The sequence below is a fragment of the Falco cherrug genome, chromosome 1 (genome assembly GCF_023634085.1).
Source record: "Falco cherrug isolate bFalChe1 chromosome 1, bFalChe1.pri, whole genome shotgun sequence".
In the NCBI taxonomy this organism is placed as follows: domain Eukaryota; kingdom Metazoa; phylum Chordata; class Aves; order Falconiformes; family Falconidae; genus Falco; species Falco cherrug.
Genome location: NC_073697.1, coordinates 62,059,494 through 62,082,718, shown reverse-complemented (window position 1 = coordinate 62,082,718; position 23,225 = coordinate 62,059,494). Strand labels below are relative to the sequence as shown.

The 23,225-nt window shown below is 40.2% G+C and overlaps 1 protein-coding gene across 4 annotated transcripts in view; it reads right to left on the bottom strand.

Moving 5' to 3' along the window:
* Nucleotides 1-22,873, bottom strand: part of SLC7A2 (solute carrier family 7 member 2) — a 58,752-nt gene extending 35,879 nt beyond the window's left edge. The window contains exons 1-2 of one of the 4 annotated variants that reach the window (XM_055702562.1): nt 22,211-22,294; nt 19,770-19,868 (exon numbers count right to left, since the gene is read on the bottom strand). In XM_055702562.1, the coding sequence (XP_055558537.1) occupies nt 19,770-19,808 (39 nt within the window). In that variant the 5' untranslated portion in view covers nt 19,809-19,868; nt 22,211-22,294. Of the gene's footprint in view, nt 1-19,769; nt 19,869-22,210; nt 22,321-22,653 lie in introns of those variants that run through there. The other 3 variants (XM_055702566.1, XM_027802154.2, XM_055702582.1) reach the window with 3 other exon arrangements.
* Nucleotides 22,874-23,225: the final 352 nt, after the last annotated feature.

The following is a 23,225-nucleotide window of genomic DNA, read 5'->3' as shown; positions in this document are numbered from 1 at the left end:
TATATATCAGAACAATACAAAACAACATAAACAGGAATAGTCAGTTGACACAATATAAATAAGCTCCATCTGGCAAGGCTTACTCCCAGAAGCGTTAAACAGCATCCTGTGTTCTGAAGTTAGTGGCGGTAAGCCCACCGCACATTCCTTGGGTGTACTTTCTGCACCCAAACATGAAATCCCCAAAATAATGTCACTGCAAAGTTGCTATAGCAACCCTTTTACAAAGCATTACCTTTTGACATTAAATGTAGACACTCTGGCCAGACATTCTGAATATAAGCTGTCCCTGTCAAGATCATATAAATCCCAACACCCAACAGTATTTATAACTGAGGCAACAAATGCCAGAGTTCCCTTCTCATTCTTGGCTTTAAAAAGAACCACTACATTTAATGCATCAGGAACAGAGCTTGAAGAAAATTATAACCTTCAACTAGGTAATTTTCTGAAAACGTTTTCAAATTTCTCAGGTTTTTTTAAGCAAGTCAATAAACATCTTGAATGCATATAACATCTCACAGGTAAAACATGACCAAGACTTCAAAATACAGCACAATCAAACACTGACATTGCTAGTCACACTGGGATCTTGATCACCGATTTCCCAGTGGCTGACCAACAGCTACGGGATGTGACCCTATGTTAGCCTAACCACGTGCTGCAGCCTTCCAGAGAGCATACACTAGCACAGGCTGAAGTGCTCCATTCTGCCACATAAGAGCACTGCAGACAGCAAAGCCCTGCTCAGCATCTTCTGAAGATAAGCAGAAAACCCTCTGTGAACTTCCCTTAGGAAAGAAGTATAATTTTGTATCTTAATCAGATCACAGCTATGCATGACAGTTGCATAACCATGATGAAGGCTGCTGCTTCACAGATCTATGCAGCGCTGACTTAATGCATAAAGCTTGAAACGTTGGCAAGTCTGCCTGAAGAAACCAGATCTTCTCTTTGTATAAATCCAGAACAGGCTTAGCAAGAGCAGGAGAGTCATTTCAGCAGAGCATAAAAAACCATGTACGAAAGCACAAGCATAGGTTCATAAAGTGATTATTCTGAAAATAATAAATGACAAAGCCCAACTTGTGTGTGTGCACGTATGTATTGTACTTCCTGTCAGAAAGCATGATGGTTCTTTACGTGAAACTTTATCTTCAATATAAATTACCTGGAGGGTACTGGAAAAGCTAGCACCTTAGCAGTTCCACAGTTTTTCCAGTAGGCCCATAACAATCAAAAGTCATCTGAACATTAAATTGCATTTATTGTACCTATGAAGCTACTCCACTGGCTACCAAATGGCACAGAGGAACAAACCACGTAAGTGTTGCTTGCAGTAAAATAGTTGTAGTGCTCTGCAGTGCAAAATACTTTACACTTGTAGATGTGTTTTCAGGATAATTTGGATCACACAGCATCTGGAAAGTGGTTGGGCCAGCCCATCACTTTCCCCACATGAAGACTGAGTGAAATCCAGTTTTCCAATTTCACTCTGTTGTGGCAACAGAAAGCCCCATAAATTTGTAACTTTTTATTCTATCTTCAGTGAACACGGAACATCTCAATAAACATTTTATACCACCTCCTCCCCTCAGTCACTTTCTTCCCTTGCTGCCCCCAGTGATCCCAAATGCATGACCAACTTCTGACTGAGAAGGTCAAGGGCGTGTCACATAGGTGATTATGAATTTCCTCAGACATCCTCCTCTAACTGGTATGTATTGAACATTAGCAATACAGAACATCAAATACATTTAGTTACCAAATTATCTCATATTTGTTCCTTAACTGCATGTTCACATCTTTGTTTTTATCATCCACTTAAATAAGTGAAACAAGATACTTCTCCCCTACTCTGTTCCCAAATCAACTGCTTTTTCTAAATCTATACAAAAATTAGCCTCATCTTGAGCCATGCTGTGAATAAGTTGTGGGAAAAACCCCATAGAACACTAGATCCTAATACAGCCAAATCTTTTTGCTTAAAAAAACCCAACAAACACCCCAAGTGCACAAGCCAGGTCCCCAAAAGTCCAGACACTGCAAATAACTAGACTAGTTATCACCAAAGAGATATCCTTCTACATATTGTCTGGGGGGGGGGGCGGTTGTGTGTGTGCGTGAGTGCAAACGACAGTGTTTCTTGGATTGCTTCTCAGTGCCTACTATGCAAAAGGACAGCTTATTTCTGGGTGGCCCAGCCTTCATTGTTATTATGGCTGGATCACAATTTTGGAATAATACTGTCCTCCTCCCTCACTTTCTCATGAGTTCTGGAGGCAATGGCAGCAACTTGAGTTCCAGCTGTCTGTGTAGAGGCAGGATCTGGCCACAAACCATTCTTTACTTGCTCCAGGATAAAAAGGTGGCCAGGAGAGGTTCACCGTCTCAAGGGCTAAACCCAGTAACAGGTTGCTAGTTGAAATGCAGTGAACTAGGGTAACCTTGTGGGAAATTAGAGCCAGGAAAGATGTCGCATTTTACCAACCTGTTTGAAAAAAACTTTTGACATCTAATACCTTCTTGTTTAAGAGAGTAACTAGAACGCACAACCCCTTTTGGGTAAAATATTGAGTGGCAAAATGCCATAGAAATGACTTCTAATTCTGAAATGTCACCACTTCGCTTACTAGTACTAGATGGAATATTTCACCAACTTACTGATTTTTATCGAATCTGATTAATAGGTTAGCACCATTTGTAAATGATATATGCTTTCATAATGCAAGAAAAATTTGGCACAAAGAGTAATTACACATTCCTCATAGAAGCACTATTAGAACATGAAGGTATAATTGAAGGTATAACCTAAAAACTTAGCTAATAATCTGTTTGTCAGAAAGTATACCTTGGCTAAGATCCTTTTTCACTTCTGCATTGCTTTCTGCATGGCCATCAGAAAATGCCACTTTGGCATACAGTTGTCAGACTACTGCTTCCCGATTCCTGTTCCTAGAAACACACCCAGCAACACGTGCATTTCTTATGCAGAACTCGTTTCCAGCAGCTGAAAAGGCTAAAGCAGAATCAAACACTCCCTGTCCTTGAACACCCGTAACGTCCAGTTACTTTCTTGTATTTCCCTTTTATCTTGGCCTTTTTTTTCACATACATGCTAAGTTCATTCTTTTCTGCCTTCTTAAATTAATACATGCAAAGAACAGCCGCATCTTAAATTTTTTTATAGACCCACTAGGGTGGCCTGGACATCTTTTTATGGAAATATCCTTCTCTTTAACTATAGTCCTCATGAAAACATAGTTCTTTGTGCACTGAAATATCATGCATATCCATCTAAATAGTAAGCTTTTTCCAGAAGTAGTCTGCAAACAGTATCACATGCCAATAGTAACTTTCAGACACATTATCAGTTGGTGCCAGAGTCCATTGTGTAAAATGAAAAGTGAACTGGATGCATTGTTAGTAAAATGAGACCCAGACAAAATGCCACTGTAATTTTGCAATACATGATTTTCAACATGTACTGAAAGGTGTCATGGAATGTATCATTATTGACCGCCCTGTTTAGCTATAACTATGCCTATTTTATGATAAAGCCAGAAGAGAAAGGTGGTCTGGTGTGACATGTGTTCTTCGAAAAGCAGTAGAGAGTTCTACCTGTTTCAGTACAGGTTAAAACAATCCCAGAAGCATCTTAATAAATTTGAAAATTTGCTTGAGTAAAGCCATTTTCAAATTTTAATATTTTCCTCAGTAGATTAGAATATCAAAAGCCACCACAGAACACATTCTATTTAAATAATCAATTTTAAGTATTCATTTCAAAAATAAAACTCACCTCAAGAAATTTTAAAGAATTTTGTTTGTTAGCTTTTTTGTTTGTTTTTATTTTAACCTAGAGCCCTGTACTAGACAAATATAAGTAGAGAAATTCATCAGACAGGAAACTACTGAGATACAATAATTGCTCCACTATGAAAATGTTTTTTAAAATATTTTAAATTGCTTCAAGTTTATAAGAAGAATTCTTTGTCTTGGTTCCAAAAAAATACAATGGAATTCTAATGATCAAAAGAAAAGCAAATAAATACTTTGATGATAGCAGAGGGAAAAATCACTGTTGCACTTCAGCATTTCTCTGCTGAATACGTCCAGTTTCACAAATTTTATATAGCCTTCTCAAACAAAGCATCCAGAGTTCAACGTCTGGTACTGAACAACCTGAAACATTATCTATACACATCTTGGTAAAGAGAGGAAAAAATGTGGACAAAAATGCAGCAATTACTAGTCCATGCTTCATCCATTAATAACAACATGATTTTTTCAGGTTATTGGGTCTGAGGTGAAGCAGGAAGGCTAAGACTTCACAAGGCTGCAGTTGGACGTAATTCACTATGAAATTCCCTACAATCATAAAGAGAAATTTTAAAAAATGTATTATATCCCAAGCATTAGAACTGATATGTTATCTTCAAAACTGACATTTAAAAGAGGGCTTTTTTGATGGGAATTATAAAACCCACCACAAACTGCAGACAAGTGTGCAGCAGTCAGGAATTCTTCTAAAAGGATGTTTAAGGGCAGGCAACAGCAAATGAATGAACTCACCAGAGCAGAAAAAATAGGTTTACTCTTGAAGGACATCAGTGGGCTCAGTACTGGACTGCAATGTTTCATATGAAACTGGTGGTAGTTATTAATCCAAAACATGAGGAAAGGAGAAAAATGCAGTAGAGCTAGAGCCCAGAGATCAAACAGATCAAAGACAGCTACTCCTTCAAAATAAAGACCCCATTTTTTTAAAAAACGTAACTTTGCTCTCTGATAGCTCTATGTGTGTGACATTAGAAATTTTTTCATGACCTAGATATAAATCATCCAAAAGGGCAGAAAATACCAGAGAAAGCAGAGACAGCTAGCCTACCATTTCATGCCTATCACCATAAAATACACACTGGGATGGATCAGTGATGTGATGACAATGCCAAGACTCCTTCAAGAGTTAAAATAATTTCATATTGCCTTTCATTCTACTTGTTCCTAAAGCTTTATAATGCAGTCTCTGAAAAAACCAAACCCCTCAGTAAGCTACTTCATGTGATTAAAGTGTGTTCTGCTAACAAGTTCTCTTCAAAGAAGACACATTAAACAGAACACAAAAGTATCATTCAACAGGGAAATTGTTAAAATGATGAGTCTGGCTCTTCCTGAACTTAGCTTAACTAAATTTATTCATACTACTTTTTTTTTTTTTTCTCCACTGTCTTCCACAGAAGACAAAAGACCAAACAAAATAACGTTCACAGTCTTAACTGCCTGGAACTAAACCAAAGCACATTTAGAGAAGCTTGTATAAAAGAGAGGAGATGGACTGTAAGTGAACGTGAGTAGTGTTTAGAGGTTTTCTCTGAACAAAGTTTATCAAACTGAGTACATGGCACACAAAGAAAGCACAAGTAACAAGCACATGCTGCATAAAAAGCTATTTGGAAAGCATGCAATCAAAATGAGAAGCCATGGATATGGAGAAGTTAATTTTTGGCATCGATATGAATTCTGGAAAAGTATAAAAGATCAAAGTGAAGCTACTGATCACTAGGAGTATGACATTTCCCCCCTCTCCCAAATGAACTGAACATCTCTCTAAAAATATAAGTGGGTATTACACAGCTTCTTTCTCTTAGGCTTGGCATTAGATGTTAGCCACCAATTATTCCTCATGACAACTATGCTTAATAAAAGTTATCAATGCCCAGAGACAGCCCAAATTATTATGCAACAAAATTCCCACTCTGATGGGAAATATTTTTAACACTCAGATGAAATTAAAATCTTCCTGTTAAAAAAAAAAAAAAAAAGTTGAGCTATAGCTGATGAGCAATTTTCTTTCCTGTCAGCTTTGCAGATTACGAGCAGTGTTTTGTAATATAGCTAAGTGTAAAATGACTTGGTGACCCCATTTATTTGGATAATTCTTGAGGTTGATGTGGCTCAAATTCATGGAACTAATTTGTCTGGATAACAGCTTTACAAAGGTTCAGAAAAGTCTAGACATTTTCACTGTGGGAAAAAAAGATGCCCAATCCATTTATACAAACTTTAAAAATAATATCCTGCAGTCATCCTTTCATATTGCAAATTGTATTTCTAAAGTCAACAGCAGATAAACTAAAGCAGTTGAAAGGAGCTGTGTTTGTACAACACTGGAAGGTATCAAGGGAGATAGAAACAGAGTTTGATTCAACTATTTTGCAAGAAATTACACAGCAAAGAAAAAGATCGGTTATTTGGAGTACTATAGGCTCCACACAATTTTTAAGGTAAGTGAAATTTTACCCAATGATAATATGATTTAAAAGCAAGCTACTTCTCAAAGAACTAGTTAACTATGTAATTTCCTGTCCACACTGACTAAGGCTCAGGCAGAAGAGCTGTAAGATTCATGAGAAGTCTGAGCAGTTTCTAGCAGCCTAGCACAATTTGACTAACTGGAGAAAGAAGAAAAAAGGAGGCAAGGGAACAGACATTCATTGCATTTGAGTTTTGCATCACTCTTTTTCACTACAGCTACAATTTTAGAATTAGGTTTTAAAACATAGTTTGTCCTTAATCCATTCTGGCCTGCCAAACTATGTTCCAAAACTGGTTGAACTGGAACCATGTTCAAACACCACTGCCAAGCTGTTTTAGCTCCAGAACAGGAGGGGAAGGAAGAGTCAGCATTTATTTCTTTATAAAAAAAGAAAAAGAAAATACTTAATTTTTTATCCTTGATCCAGAAATTCAAACAGTTATGTATAATCAAAAAGACTGAAATCCCTTCAAAATTAAAGGCTTTGTTATAAAAGCACTTGAATTTACTACAGATTGTAGCCACATGGCAAAATTCTTTCCATAAATGCACTTTGAGTCCTAGTTAGAGAAACAAGAAACTTTTCAGCCATGCTAAGATAAAAAATATCTCTGCAATTAGTCATACTGCAGTAACACCCAGCTCAGAATCAAGGCCTGTCCAAGAGCTAAATCTAAGAAAAATCAGTAGTATAAGAAAAGTAGAGGTAAAACAACCTAAAGTGCGTGCATGGCGTGGTGGGTTCATCCACCTTCCTACTGACGTGCAATCAATTTTCCTGACTGTCAAAACAAGAAGTTCCAGTGTTGCTATTGCTGCTAATACCTTCAAACAAGAATGGAAACAGTGCGTGAAGTTCATCTTTCAGAAAAAGATAAGTTGATTCAGGCCAGCAATTAGGTTTTTTCACCTCGCAATCCAAGCTTGGCTGGATGCTTCCTGCAGAATTACTTTTTCAATAGTTACCTATTTACACAACTGGCATCAAAAGGAAGCAGATTTCCTGCCTAAATTTTTACACCCAGGTTTCTTTCTTTGGTGCTTCTTAAGTTGTGCAGATTCAATATTTTCCATTACACAGCAAATGCAACTTTTTCAAGCACTTTCTTTACACTTCCCTCTTTTTGGCAAAGTTCCATCAGCTGAAGATCCACAGTCAGTCTGGGATAAGAGCTTCCTCTCTTTGGATACTTAATTTCACGATAGCAGATGTGCACACCAAGAACAGTCCAGTAGAAGGCTTATTTGACTTAGACTTCATGGTACCATACTTAGATCAATGTTCATGAACTACTACCAAGGTAGATAGAGACAGGTAATTAAATGGTGCTAGAATTTTTTATTTCTCCCTGACTGTCACCACCAACACAGAGTGACTGCATCAGTCTCAGAGCTTTGGAGAGTGACAGTGGGACATGCTTGATGCAGGGCTAGTTGTAAAACTGTCACCACAAAAAGTTTTGAAATGGAATCTGAAAGAACGAGAGAGTCATGTACAACAAGTTTCATTCACATCAGTGCCACTGTCAGCGTAATGACCTGACTGCAGCGTGTACAGGCAGAGTCAAGTCACCCTGAGTATGTTTGCATTGGCATTTTTGTTTAGCTCAGATGCGTATTATCAAAGCTACTCTCCCAGTCATTTTCACCATTCACTGTGCTTTGGTTCATTCCATGGAGCAATCCTGAACCATCCTTTTGGATGAAAGAAATTTGAATACCTGCTCCAGAACAGCACCTAATACACTCTAACTGGTAATGGAAATTCAGTCTGTGGGGCCAGACAAAAGGTAAGCTGATGTCCTCCCAGTTCTCACACATACGAAAACATGAGTGGTGCAGTCAGTGGATCCACAGCACCACAAGTTTTCCTCTACAGCTTCATTCCTGCCAAGCTACACCACTTGCTGAAGCAGACCCTGCCACTGCTTACAGGTAACAGTGAATCCTCTGCTGTGAAGGCTGCAGGCTGGTCTGCCAACCCACCTGAATGCAAAGGTGCTTACCAGAGAGCTCAGCTCTGTGCTGTCACTGCTTCATCAGCGGTTAGGGCATAATTTGAGCTAACACCTTAAGCTGATATTTCCACCAGAATAAGTGGTGTACCCTGACTGGATGCTTACTCCTGCTTTCTTCCCTTGGGTCAACTTGAACATTTCTGTAGCTGCAAAGTGAATTAAACTGGGGAAGGGAGCCTCATACAAAGAAAGAGTTTTGACCCAGGTTAGTTTCCTGATACAATACACTACAGAGCTGCACCAGTTCTTGTACCAGCATTACTGCAGGGTATGTATGCAGAAGGATAAACTGCTGTAGGCAAGGGGCATTGCTTCTTTTGGTTGTCATGCCAGCTGCAACATTTGTGAAACGACAGACTTAAAATATAACTCCTTTTTGGTGCAACCGTAACTCAGAGTTAGGACACGTCGATTTTCAAGCAATGCAGAACGGTCAGGCAAGCTAAGAACCTGTAAATGCCATGACAGTCTGAATGGCAAGAAAAAAAGTCTAGAACGTCAAACCGCGGGAGTGTTGATGGTGGATGACTCATAATAATGCATCAGATCTGATCCCTCCACTGGCAGAAATGCCTGCAAAAGACAACTCTATTTTAAGTAAACTTGGACAGGTTGGTTGTTCAGTTTGGAGCATTACTGATAGACACTGTGGAAATAGAGATATTTAGACAATACCAGTTACAAAAGTTACTTAAGTCTTACTTCATTCCAAGTTCTGTGTAATGAGCTGAATACTGACACCACACCCTGCACCCTGATGTGGCATTCACTGATGAGAATGCCAAATGAACCTCTGACTCCAGGGTACTTGATCTGAAGTTCAAAAAGTATAACGAGGCCTCTACAGAAATTATATAGACACTATTAGTTCTGCTTTATTTCTAAGAAAATACTCCCCAAGTTCTATTTCCTCATGCCTTTATTTCAGTGCCAACACTCTTATTTCAGCACAAACTCTAAGAAAAGAAACAGTTGAGAAAGACAAGGACAGCAACTTACAGAAGCTGCATTTGTATATAGGAGGAGTTTATCAACTCATTTCAGTCTCCCGTTTCCACAGCTGTGTTCTCAGCTTCTGGAGAAGACCCTTATGAAAGCTTATCCCCACCATGTGCTGAGATGGTTTTAATACATGAACTTGGAATTCAGGTAGGAGGCACTGCTGAATTTGAGGGCTCATCTATCTAAATCAGTACTAACTAGACTTCTCCCACTTCCCTTTTGATACAAATTTCATCTTGGTAACTGTCCATCTAGTTCAAAGGGCTTAGTATATGCCTTCTTGTACATAGTATATGTCACAGTATAGCAAACAGGCTGCGGCAGGCATCCAGGCAGTATCTGCTTCCTATCATCCAAAACCAAGCTGGTATACTGTACAAGCCTGAAGTCACACACAAACCAGTCACACACTCATCCTTATACAAAAATGGCCCTTCGGTTGTTCTTTGGATCCCGACTTGCTTGCCAGCTTAAGATTCACTACAAAAAAAACCAACAAACCCAATCCTCTGTATCAGCCAGGATCTCTTTTATTAGTAAAATTCTCCAACATTACATTGCTAAATTCCCAGTCTATAACACAACACAATGCTGCCGTATTATTTAACTAGTAAGCAAGATTCCAGAAGCGGCTGGAAGGTTCAGATATACTTTCTTGATATAGATCTTCAATGATACATACAAGAAATGAAAAGGACCTCTCTAAATGGTCAAATCGCTATCAAAGGCCAGCAAAACCACCCACACAGGATGGGAGCAACATTTTTGTGATTTCCATTCTTCACTGCTTAGGATGGTCAGCTGCTCCTCACTGGTGCAGCATGGTGTGGGATCATCTTCTGAAACATTAGTTTGAATGCATGGTATATATTGCTTCACATTTTGCAACCTTGAGTGGGATTCCATTTCTCAAAGACTAATACAATCAATATCAAGCTTTGCCTCTTCAGACAAGAAAACATGTTTCTTGTAACGGCTCCTACCTCAGAGTCCATGCTCAAAAAGTTATCTTTCTGGTTTGCCCAGTAATTTACCCAATTTACCAGAAATACTGAACCAAGCCAAATAAATTTCAGCAGAACTGTATCAGTCATAAAAAATGCTAATGTCAAGGACTGCTGTACTTCTGATGGAGCAATCCAACCTTTCCCCTTCCAGCCCTCTGGAGTAGAAAGCTGTGGTAAAACATTCAACATTATGCAAGTTCCCTGGCTGACTCAGTTCTATATTCAAGCACACAATTTCTATATCCTATCCAATTCACAGATTTATTTCCCAAGTTTAGTTTTGTGGAGGTTTTTTTATTGTTCCTGAAATACCGCTTGCTAAATTTGCTAAGAGAAATGCAAAAGTTCTCCACTTTCAAACCAGCAGCCATGCTATTTGTTGATGAGAATGCTGCTTCACAGAAGTGGCACTGTGAATAAAGCTGCTATATACCACTGTTCCAGGTCTTTCTCCAGCCTTTGGGAAATTTTTTTACAGGCTTTGCTTACCATCGAAGAAGATTCTATGTACAGCACTTGCAAGCTTGTCTCCCTAGAAAGCAGATGCTCCGCCAGCTACTACAATTTTCTCTTCTGACTCAGATGATCTGTTTTCAACGGTTTGCAATCTCCTCCAGTGAGGTGGAGAAATTCAACACTGTGTATCTCACATGCCCTGCCGTGCATTTCGAGTCCTGTTTCCCTGAATGTAGTGGGAGTCAAAGTAGGAGTGAGCTTCTTTGCTTACAGTTCTTTCCAGCTACCGCTTCTGACCCCAAGCTGTCCCTCCAGGGAACACTATAAGCACCATTCACAGAGTCCTGTGTTTCTGCTGCCTTTCTGCCATTTGCAAACACTTGCAATTAAACCAACTCACTGTTTGACTGTGTGCTATCAGCAGTGTTTGTTATCAAATTCTTAGAAACCATATGGAACACTGAAACCCAGGCTTTTATTAGCTATGTTTCAGCCACACTAAAATAACTGGATTTTATTGTTCCTTGATGTAGATTAAAGGAAGATACTTATCACACTCACCATCTTCTACAGGAGTAATTTGTACAAATTATCACACAGCTGTTTGGACAAATATACTGTAATATTGCATGTTTTCAGAAACAGGCACAAGAAAATTTTAAAGAAAACTGATAGCTTATAATAGCCTACTAATAAATGCAAATGAGAATTGAGAGTGTGTTGGGGCAGGATGGAGAAGAGGGATGTTTTATAACTTCAGTAATTTCACTGGTTCCTATGGAAATATTCCATATTTACAATGCCAAGCAGACATCAAAATCAGGTCAAATATTCAGTAATGGAACTACGGTTATAGTAAAGATTAACAGATGTGAAGTAGGAACTATCCAAAATCCTTCATTAAAAAAACAGTTTCACATACAAGTAAATTACCGAACAAATCTAAAAGAACATAATGAAAAATGCACTTGGTAAGTGATATCTTCATGATTAAAAATTTCTTACTTGCTTTAGCTCCTGTCCAAAGAAATGAAACTGTGGAACTGAACTCTACAGGAGTTCATATATTGCAGGAAAAATATGATTCTGAATGCCCAAACTTACTTCAGAAGTTTGAGGGATAAAACACTCCAATGACCAAAGTTTGGCAACTAATGCTTTGTCCAGTAAAAGAAAAAAAAAATACACTCTAAAAGGAAGGAAAGAAAAATCAGAGAGGATAAAATAAATTACTGTGGAGCATATTCAATAGTTTCTTCCAAAGGTGGTACAATTTAAGTAACTCATACTGCTTAGTCTATTCTCTCCTCTGGGTCCATCCCTTAGTTGTGGCTGTATGGCCATGTGTGTGGCCGTGTGATAAACGGGAACAGGGAACTGATCTTTAATCAAAAGTATCCCAAAGAAACAAATGAATTCATTTCCTAATCCAGTTCATTGCGCAGTACTACAAACAGCTGTGCAGGCACAGAGGGATGGTTACCGAAGCAGGAACAAGAGATAGCAGCCTGGAGCACCAGAGCTGCTTCTGCTGACATGGCTTCAGTAAGAAATGCACAAGCTGTACCTATGAACACATCCAGACTGGGAAAGCTGCTTGTTTCACAGAGCATAGTGGATACATTTTAATTAGTTACAATGAAATAGTGTAAACATTCACTTTACATAATCAGAAAGCTGACTTAATTTACTGTGTGTGCATGAAAATGCAACGTCAACAGTATTTTACTGCAAATTTTGCTCTTTTTGCATTTGGTTCATTGAACTAAGTGCCACCCATCTGTTACCACATAGGACAGAAAAACAGTCAAACAGAAAAAAAAAACACCCTCTTATTTTATACAAATCCAAAATTATTTGCTTAGACAACTAATGAAGTGGAGTATATAGGCAATTAAACACCATAGAAGGCTTTACAGAGTACTACAAAATTGCAGGAAGGTTTATAAAAGTTTATATCTGGGACAATTAGAAATACAAAATGGGGTTATTAAGTCTGATGTTGAAACTAATTGCCTCAGAATAAGGCACATGCATGTAATAAATTGAAATGGTCTAATAAAATATTTCTAATAGTAGGACATTGCATGGGAGACTGCAAACAATTCTGGACTGGATACCCAGAAGCAGTGTCCCACTAAGGAATAAATGCTGAAACAATTAGAACAGATTTCCTTCATTTAGGCAAACTATGTTACAGGGCTGAGTTTTCCCCCCCTCAGACTGTTTCTTCTCTCTCTGCCACACAAAAATCAGACAGTAAATACCTCGCTGCTGTAAGATAGTCATTCCACCAGAATACCTCATTGCAAATGGTAACTTGCTGCCACAGGGTTTTTTTCAGTATCAGGCTCTATCGCCATGATGACAGCTGCATTTTCATGGCACAAATGAGATTTCTCCAAATGACATGAACATCTACTTTTTAAGTCCTGAAAACTTCTTCTAATTGTCTTAAAGATCTAATGGAGTCTCAGCAAGAGTTGGTTGATGTAATTTCCACAAAAAGATTATACAATTTCACAAACTGAACATTCAGAAGACAGCAGGGAAAATGAAGCAGAGGTGGAGAAATTAACAAAAAGCAAGACTGGTAGGAGTCCTATATGAAAAGCATGTTATAATTGGCAGAGCTACAATAAAACTAAGCTCTAAAGTCCAAATGTATGATTTTGGGGAGTATCTGTGTGGAGGGCAGTAGAAGATCACAGGTTAGTCTTCCTGATGGTCTTGGCTTAAAGCATCCATGTACTCAAGCTCTGAGTGACTGTCATGCACTTCAGCAAAATAAAATTATTATTATTGTTGCTAAACAGGCAAGCAATATCTCACTCTAACACTCTATTGCTTTTAGTTTAAAAAGATAATAAAATATACTCAAGAAAGAAGCAGAGAACGTATTATTTGTGAAGTCACAACACTTTCCGTATGGGAAAACATATTTATGAACAACTCATTCCTGCAGAAGTATGAATTTAAATAACTTTGGTGTCCACTGTGGGATTGTTCTAACCTATTTATTTTATTGTCAAGGAAATTTCTGCTAGCAAGTCATCAAGAGTAAAACCAAAGACCACAAAGTATGCTCTTCTTTCTAATGTTCTGAGACTATGTAAATAAGCCAGCACTGAATGTTTTACTTAAATTGCAAGTTTAGTTTTCAAGCAAGCTAGAGAATGATGCAGACCTGATATGGTTCATAAGTTCTATGCAGCACAAGAATTTATGCAAAATGTGATTGAAAACGTGAAACTGTTAGTGATCTGGGCCTACCACATGCCTTAAACAAACCTGTTCAAACTTTTCAGAGGCAAACACCATGTGAATCATCATTGCTTACCTATGCAGCGTCTCATCTTCTGTCACCTCTGCTACAGAAAACAAGCTACCACAGAGAACCTCATAATATTCTTTTTTGCCACATAAGTGGCACAAATTTGTCACTATTCAGCCTCCATATGCCCCAAAAAGTCCTTCATATACAATGACCTCTCTCAGCTTTTTCCTAGATGTTGTGTTGCACTAACCATGTATTTTCCTGAGTGGAAAACAGAGACCTTGGCGATATGGGGAGCTCTGCATATTGCCTCAACTAAGTATGATTAATTGCTCTAAATTCCACTCAGTGGAAAGAAGAGTCTGACTAGATGTGCCAGATTTGGTTTCAGGCATTTGGATACTGAAAAACAACAAGGATGTCCACCTTACTTTCTGTCAGGTATTTAGATCTCTCACATAAATGGAAAAATTACAAGAATCCATTTGGCTCTAGACAATAAGGCAGAAAAATACAAATACTGGGCAAGGCAGTTACAGACCTTAGGAAAGATACTTCATTGTTTTAAGTCTATTTGCAAACATGTTTTTAGCTCCAGGATGGTCAGGGCATGGTGCTGTAGGCATAGATTGTTTACATCAGCACAAATCTCTACAGACCATCAAGTTATTCCACGCGAACTGATGTAAACATGAAGTGCAGCCGTCTCTACTGTACTGAATAATAAGTTGGGAAATGGGAAAGAGAGCACTGTGAGAACAGTAGGCACAGCAACTCACCTTTGAAGCTTCCTTGGGAGTCAAAGTACTTTATGAAGTAACTTGAAAAGATATTTTAATCTTTATTCGTAGTAAATATGTGGGCCAATTCAGAATGGGGCACAATTAAACTAACAGAAAGGATAAGATACACTTTGAGGAATGGCAAGGACATGTACACAGGTCACCTCAAAACAGTGAAAACCCCAAAGCAGGCTTGTAAGATGCAAGACTGAAGTCTCTTCACAGACGGTAATTTAAGAAGTACAAATTTCAACTTCTTTGAACTTTTCCATCTGACAGTGAATATTATAATTGCAAATTTTATAGTATTTCTAACCCAAGCACCATGTACTTCTCAGTAATTCTTATCACTCAGTTTTATATTGGATCTTCTTATTGATTTAGTTCAAGATAACTGCAATCTTTCTCTTATTAGTTTGTCAGCATAGCAATTTACCTAGTACGTACTCATGACTATTGAAAAAAAAAGTAACTTTTTTGGAAAAAAAAATTCACAGATGTAAGAGATGCCTTCTGCAAACAGGCCTGAAGAAGCCCCCAGCTCAGGACTTGCCCCTTCACACACGAGACCTCATTACACGTGCAGAATGGGCCCTCCGTATCGGTAACCTCCCAGGGCCCCTTCCCAAGCCTACACAGAGGAGGACACTGTGGACACAGCTTGGTCAGCAGTGCATAGGTGTAATGCACCCAGATTTTCTAAAAACATATTGCTGAGGAAAAACAGTAACAGCAGAACACAGAAATTATCATGGACCTGTTATTGCAAAACATGCAAGAATCTTTGCTGGCCTACAATTTTCACACAACAAACCTGACGTTTCATGATACATAGTTCTCCAGTACTGCCCGTAAAAATTCTCCCTCTCCTCACATCCTTACAGCAGAATGGAACAATTGAATTCTGTGACTGACTGCACTCAAATACTTACTGTTAGCTTCAAACCTCAAAACAAGTTAGACTGTCATTATAAGGATCAAAAATACCGCCTAGTCATCTAAACTACTGTTTCTAAAAGGCACGCTGAAGACCTGTACCTTTGAAAAGAATCACACATTCATGCTAATTCTATATATCCACAAGCTTTTTCATCTAATCCACAGTGCTGAAAGCATTTTATGGAAAGTCACATCCCATTGTTTTCTCTCAACTGCATGATAGTCCAAAAACATTCAAGGGCAGAATAAAATCCATATTACATCAAATCAATCATAGCCAGTGAATACAGAGGAACTAATTTAAGACCTCATGGGAGTAATCAGATATCTTCACGATATCCAAATGTTACATTTTCCTTAACTAATATGGAGATGTTTTGCAATCTAAGGAAACTGAGAAGAGGACAATAAATAACCCCTTCCAAATTCTATTTCAATTATTATTTATTCCATAACCACAATGCACATGGTACTGCACAAACAAAATAAACACAATCGTTTCCCCATCTTGTCAAAAAGCTCACAATCAAACTCCAGACAAAGAACTAACTAACCTCAAACAAAATTGGCAAGAACCAGGTATTAGCTACATGAATTCACACAGCTATAGAACAGGTTACCTGCATCGCTCACTGTCTTCATAATAAAGGAAATCAGTATTAGATTGCACTGAATCCAACTCCCTCCCCAAAAAAAGTGCCACATGAAGAACATCCTTTAGAGCAAAAATCAATTTATTCCATACATTTCTCAGAAAAAATCACTTTATTCTGGAAAGCAAAAAGCAGAAGTGAAGTGAAGCTGTATATTAAACACAGAAGAGGGTAGTAAAGTGTTCCAAAATCACTTGGTGCTGTTTTCCTTCTCCTTCAGTCCAACCTCAACTGACAAACGATACCTAATTAAGTTCCCTGCAGAAGATCTTTGAAGAAAGTTCATTTATTTGAGTTTTGACATTTGACACCTTTCTAAATTTTGTCACCTTTCTACAGCAGACACACTTGTCAAAATTCCAGCAACTAGTAAAATTGGATGAATCTAATCAAGTACTATCCCTTTCTGGTAGTATATCTGACAAAACAATTTTCAGAAATAAGGTACTTTAGTGAGAACAGCCACCCCAAGACTTCTTAAAACTGGTGTTACCATCACAAAGAGGCAAACCCACCCTGCCATTAGTGACACAGGGGACTATAGTGTAACATTGCATCACCAATGCTAAGTCTGCCCATTCTGCTTACTTACCAGAAACAGCAGCTATTGTGTGCACTCTGCTGCATTTCTGAGGAGTTATAGGGAACCGAGGGCACCAAACATCACCCTTCTCTAGCAACTGCATGGAGGTCTTTACAGGTCACCTACATTAACTACTGGGTATGACAGGAAAAAATAATTGAAGGAGTGAGATGGAAGAAGAACCAGAGTCTGTGAACAAGTATGACAGTAATATGATGGTTTATATAGGATCATTACCTCCATATTTTTTTTCTGTGTGGCTGGTTAACTTCTACTTATCAGATGCGTGCAGCCATTCAGACACCAATAAGAGATTCTAACCTTCCAAAACAAGTTTTGGAGAAGTCATCTTATGTAAACTAGTTTTAGCTAATGTCATGCTGTTTCTAGAAGCCATAACCCAAATTACAGTAGCTGCCTGTCATCAGAGCTGTGGTGTCCTTCCCATTGCTATTCCATACCATTCAGAAGTTCACTGCTTCTCTGGGCTACATTTTGAGAGGTTAGATCTTTCTTTGGGATTCTGTTAACTTTATGATATGTGAATGGAGGTACTCTTTATTTGTGAGGGCCTCTGTTATTAAGTTTAACCATACTAATATTCTACTCTAGTTTAATGTTTAGCTCTCTGTAGCATATATTGGGGATATATGTACGTATATACACAACCATCACACATACATGGGAGTCTATGCAGTCTAGGACAGTCTTATTAGCCACAATAAAGCAAGCATAGATATGACAATTCTCGATGTATGACGCTGTTCCAGTAGCACCTCTCCCCTAGTTACATTCAATAAACACAAACCAAATACTAGCCATTAGACCATCAATTTTTTAGACTGTCACAACCTGTCTACCCTACTTTCTGTGGGGGTTCATGGTCAAGTGAGACTGATGGAACTAAAGGATATCCACATACAAAGGTGCTGTAAATCACATCTTGTCATTAAGAGATCTGAAACAACCACCTCACATGCAGAATGCTTTACTCAAGTTTATGGTGCATTTCTTCTCCAGCTGTGTAGAACAAGATGTTGTGAGCTAACAGCTCATCCTACAGTCAAGCACATGGAACACACTTCCCCACCCGTAGCCTACATGCATTCAGAAATCTCTCATTCCACAGATATACAATCCTGTGCAGGAACATGCAAAGACAATGACTGCATTTAGTGCATTTCTAAGTGATCTTCCTCTTGGAGTATGTCCACTCAGATAAATTATAATTCTGACATCAGGCAAGAGAATATTGCAGATCTTGGATGACTGTCAGCAATGACTAAACTTAGGAATCCCAGAGGCCACTTTTACTACTAACCTTTATAACTCTCACTGGATTTGCAGTGGCAGATCACTTATACAAATGCTTTTTCCCAGCAGAGGAGGAGGACACGTTTGTCATTTTCTGAAAGCTCAACTCCGAAAGCTTCCAACAGCCCTGTCACTTGACTTACCAATACTAAATTGTTTAGCTACTAAACCAGTGGAATGAGGATGATTCTTACCCCAACTGGACAATGCACAGAAAGTTGAAGAATCAACAAGACAGGATCACAATTGTATTGTGACACTGAGGGATCAAAAGCAGTGTGATAAATGACAAAGATGCCATGAAGGTAGCTGCTTTCAGATACATGAAAACTTTTAGATACAGAAACACGACTCCAAGTATTTTTATATACTTTTTAATAATTTCAGCAGCATATAAAATAATTTTTAATATCTTAGTATGTAAAAATCTAATGTGAATACATTAAGTTGTGCTTTAAAGTCACAAATATGCATACAAATATCACTGCAAACTGTTTTCTACATCTTTGTCTATATGGTATTAATAGATCACAAATTGCCTGGGAAGTACCAGAGGAAACAAGGGAATAGAAATGGCAGAAAATTACTTATTCTAGTGTCAAAAGTTAACAATAAGTCAAGGACAGGACCAGTAGCCTACAATGCATGCTATATTTTATGTTAATGCTCTACCTAATATTGTCTACATAGAAAAAAATTCCTTAAAGGGTTCTACCATGAAGTATGTCATCCAATGAGCTGGGGAGAATGCTGGTTAAAAACAGGACAGCAGGCAAGCTATGCTTTGTTGTGTTGGTTTGGGGGTTTTTTTGTGTGTCATATGATACTCTCTATCACGATCAACAGATGCCAAAATACCTATAAGAACCAATGCAGTTGAAGGTGATCAAAAAAGTATATGAGTAAAGCTGAGAGAACTTTATGATCTTATAATGTCTATGACAACTTAAGGTTGTTGAGATTTAGCTTAAGCTCTTTTTTGATCATTTGCAGTCTTCCCCCTTTGCTTGCCTCTGTCTTAAACAAAAGTCCACTGCAAAAATGAACAAAAATCTGCCATGGCACAAACAGAGGAACTGAATCTTCACAGCAACTTTCTGTTTTTGCAATGAATGCATGTCACAACTTTTCTCAGTTACTCTGTAGGGTGTGCAAGCTGAAAGGTAGAAGCAATTTTGTTTGGTTTTGTTGTTGTTGTTGCATTTTCAAGGAAGCTAAAGACCACACTGACTTAAATTGATGTATGTTGGTTCCCCCCCCCCCCCCCCCAGTTGCAGAGTTAATCTGTCCCATTTCTGGACCCTACACTTGTAAAATTTAAGTTTCACATTTTTTCACTTTAAGATACATGCGGGTTTTGCAATTACCTCCACCTAAAGGAATTCTAAGCTACTGGATTCTTGTATCCAACATACTTACCCAGGAGGTCTGTCTGGTTTTAGTCACTGTAACAGCCATCTGCAACCACTGATTAACAAACAGAAGCCTCTTCCTTCAAAATACATTGTTGCCAAACCACTTCAAAAGTGAAAAAAGTTTTAAAACAGTTTTAAATTATTATTCTCCTTTTATCTCACCTGTCTTTATACTCACTGCCAGTTATTATGCCAACATATTCATATAGAACATATCCCCATAAAGCAGCTAATAAACAACATTAATAACTTAACACATTGATTCCAAATTCACTGCCATCCTTAAGTACCTTGTTAACTAGAACATTCATCTTAGAAAAAATTAGAATTATATACAAACAGGTTGAAAATACACAAAACACATGAATTTATTAAGTTGAAACTGATTTTGACTTAATCCATAAGTATATACAAAGCTATAAGTAGCTACATATTCATGCATCTTATCAAGCACTTTTTTACGGAGGTCAAGAACATTGGTCAGATCATTTATGTGTGCACACACTAGCCAACATACCGAACTCTGGGATCAAAACTTCACTGCCCTAAAACTTCCCAAAATGCCAGTCTTCATCTAAGTCTGAAGAATCAAAAGTTGTCTTTTAGTAACATTGGTTAGACAGAAGATCACTCCATGCATGGATAATTTTCATCACAACACGTGACAAAAAACTATAAATGTATGTCATTCATACAAAGAGTCACTGCACCTTTCACAAGGTATCATTATGGCTACTCATGTCTCTGTGGGGTTGTTTTATTCCTGCCCCAACTAATGTCAGAACCCAGAGGGATTTAGAAACATTGTGTGGCCAGTGATAGGGTCAAATGGAATCAACTGCAGCAATGGACATCTGCTTATAGGAGTAGGGCAGGCACCATGTCTTTTGCTGTCTGACTATATACTGTATTATAGATGTCAATGAAAAAATGTTCAGTTTTCATATAGGCCTTATACCTATTTTTACTGTCAATCTTAATATTTTAATGCCATTAGGTAACACAAACCAGAACTCAAAACATTTTCCACACTGTGTAATCCAAATTCTAATCAAGATCCACTGTGTATTGAATCTGCAGCGTCTACATGAACTTTTGATAGAATTTGCTTTGTCTTTATAGCATAAACAAAATACCATCAGCTTGTTTCAATATATACAAGTTCTGTATGCTGTGATCCCTTGTCTTACATTCCCCACCTCTGAAACATCTGAATGCCTCAACGTATTTGTTTTGGTTTTCATTAGGAACAATACAAAGAGAAATGTGTTTGAAAGCTTTTAAATAAATACATGTTGGGTATTAACATACTTGAAGTAGAAGGCAGGCTTGCAGGAGTTCCTTTCAAAGCTTGGGCCAAACTTCAGGAAACTTCTATCCCTTACACAGGTATGTTACTTTTGCTAGAATGATGTGTTGAGCACCAGCACAACAATCAGCAGAAACTACACTCACTGCCAGAACCAAGTGCTGTGGTATCTCCCACTCCCCCCAAACTAATTCAGTTCAGAGCAATTAGTGGAGTTCACCCAGATGCAAGATTTCCATCAGATCCACAACTCTATCATCCAAACGGTATCACAAATCTCAAGTGATAATCGATATTTTAAAATAAAAGATTTTGTTCTGCAGCTTCAGATAAGTTAATTTTAAATAATATTTTATTAGGCTAGCTTCCTCCAGCTGCCAGTAGCATTACCCGTTGGATGACATACACTTCAAACGCATTTCTATATTTAAACATGCAAGTTGGCAGAAGGGAAGAATCTTAGGTTTCCTAAACCTGCTTTACAAGAGTTAGGGACCTGCACCCACTTCATGCTCTCCACTAAAGCACGAATTCCCCAGCTTCTCACAACGCACCCAAGAACGGAGGTTGCGCGACCGTGCACTTCGATTCAGCAAAAACCTCCAGGTGAAGTCAGTGCCGGAGCGAGCTTGTGGGAAACCCTGGGAGGGCAGTTTCACCCATCCACGCCTCCAAACCTTTACAACAGCAGCAGCAGCAGCAGCCGCCGCCGCTACCCCGGGACCAGCAAACGCGGTCCCGCACCTCTCGCCCGCAGCCCTCAGGTGCCCCCTTGCCTTGTGCCCCGCACCCCCGTGCGGCCCCTGCCCGGCCGCGGCAGCCGAGCGCTGGCGGGGATGGCGGCGGGGAACAGCCGGCGCCGCTTCCCCCGCGGCGCAGCTTAAGAGGCAGCAGAAGAGCCCTCGGCCTCCCTCCCCGCGCAAGCAGCCCGGCACTAAGAGTAGCTCCTCGGAGCCGGGGGGCTGAGCCCCTTCCAACCGCGCATCGGGACCCCTCGCCCGGCTCGGACGCGGAGGGAGCGGGATCCCTCGCTCCCACGCCCCAGCCAGGCGAGCGGTCCCGGCGGCGGCTCTTCCCCCAACCCCTCGCCCACCCGGTCCCGAGGAGGGGCAAGGCGGGAGAAGGGCGGCACTTACGGGGCCCGGGCACGGCTCCCTGCGGCGGCGCCAGGTCGGGGTGCGCGGAGGCGCAGTGGCAGCGGCGGGTCTCTCAGCGGCGCAGCCGGGGCGCTCCTCCCCTCAGGAAGCCCCCGTGCCCGGCCTTCCCACACGTGCGGGGCCGGCAAACCCCACCCCGCCGCGCCGACCCCCTTCCCGCCCTCCCCTCCCCTCCCCCCCGGAGCCGGGCCACCCCCGGCTGAGCGGCGCGGCGGCGCAGCGGGGAGATGGGGCTCTTCCCCGGGGCGTCGGGCCGTGTCACTCGCCGCGTCCCTCGGGGAAGGGAGGCCGGGCAGCCCCAACTCCGCCACTGGGGCTTAGTGCCACCCTCAGCGCCGTTACAGACACCCCCCCGGCCGTTACAGAGCCCCTAACACCTAACGGTCGAGGAGCGACCGTTACACCCCACCCGCGAGCCTCACCTGTTTCTCACTACTGACAATCACTGGCATTTTCTAACCTAGTCTCGTCCTGAGCGCCTTGCAGCTCTGCATGTGAACAGCACCTGCGGGGGGGTCGCGATCCGCCCTCAGAAACAATTTCCCACACAGTTTTACGCGGGCGAGTGTGTGGGTGGCTGCAGCCCCGGCCCTGCGTGAGGTGACAGGAACGGCTGCTCCAGGGCCGGCGGCCTTCGCACCGCCCTGTGCTGCCTGCCGGGTGTGTTTTTCCAGGGCAGCTTTCCGAAGCGTGCAGTGGGGTGGCACGTCAGGTGCTGCTGCTCCACGTGTGTTGTGGCAAAGCTCCAGGGGGAAGGTGCGAAGGAAGGGGAAAGAGCTGCTGTGGCTGTCCTAGCAGACAACGCTTCCGAGGTTTTGGGGTACATCGTAGGCAAAATTTGGCTGAGAGCAGCAAAAAGTGACACAGGATGGGACACAGCACCAGCCCATCACATGCATCATGCTACTTCTTTTCATTCCAGTGCTGTCAATCAGCTTCATAAACTGCCTCTTCCTACGAGCCTTGTCATGTTTGAGACGCCTGGGTCTTGGCA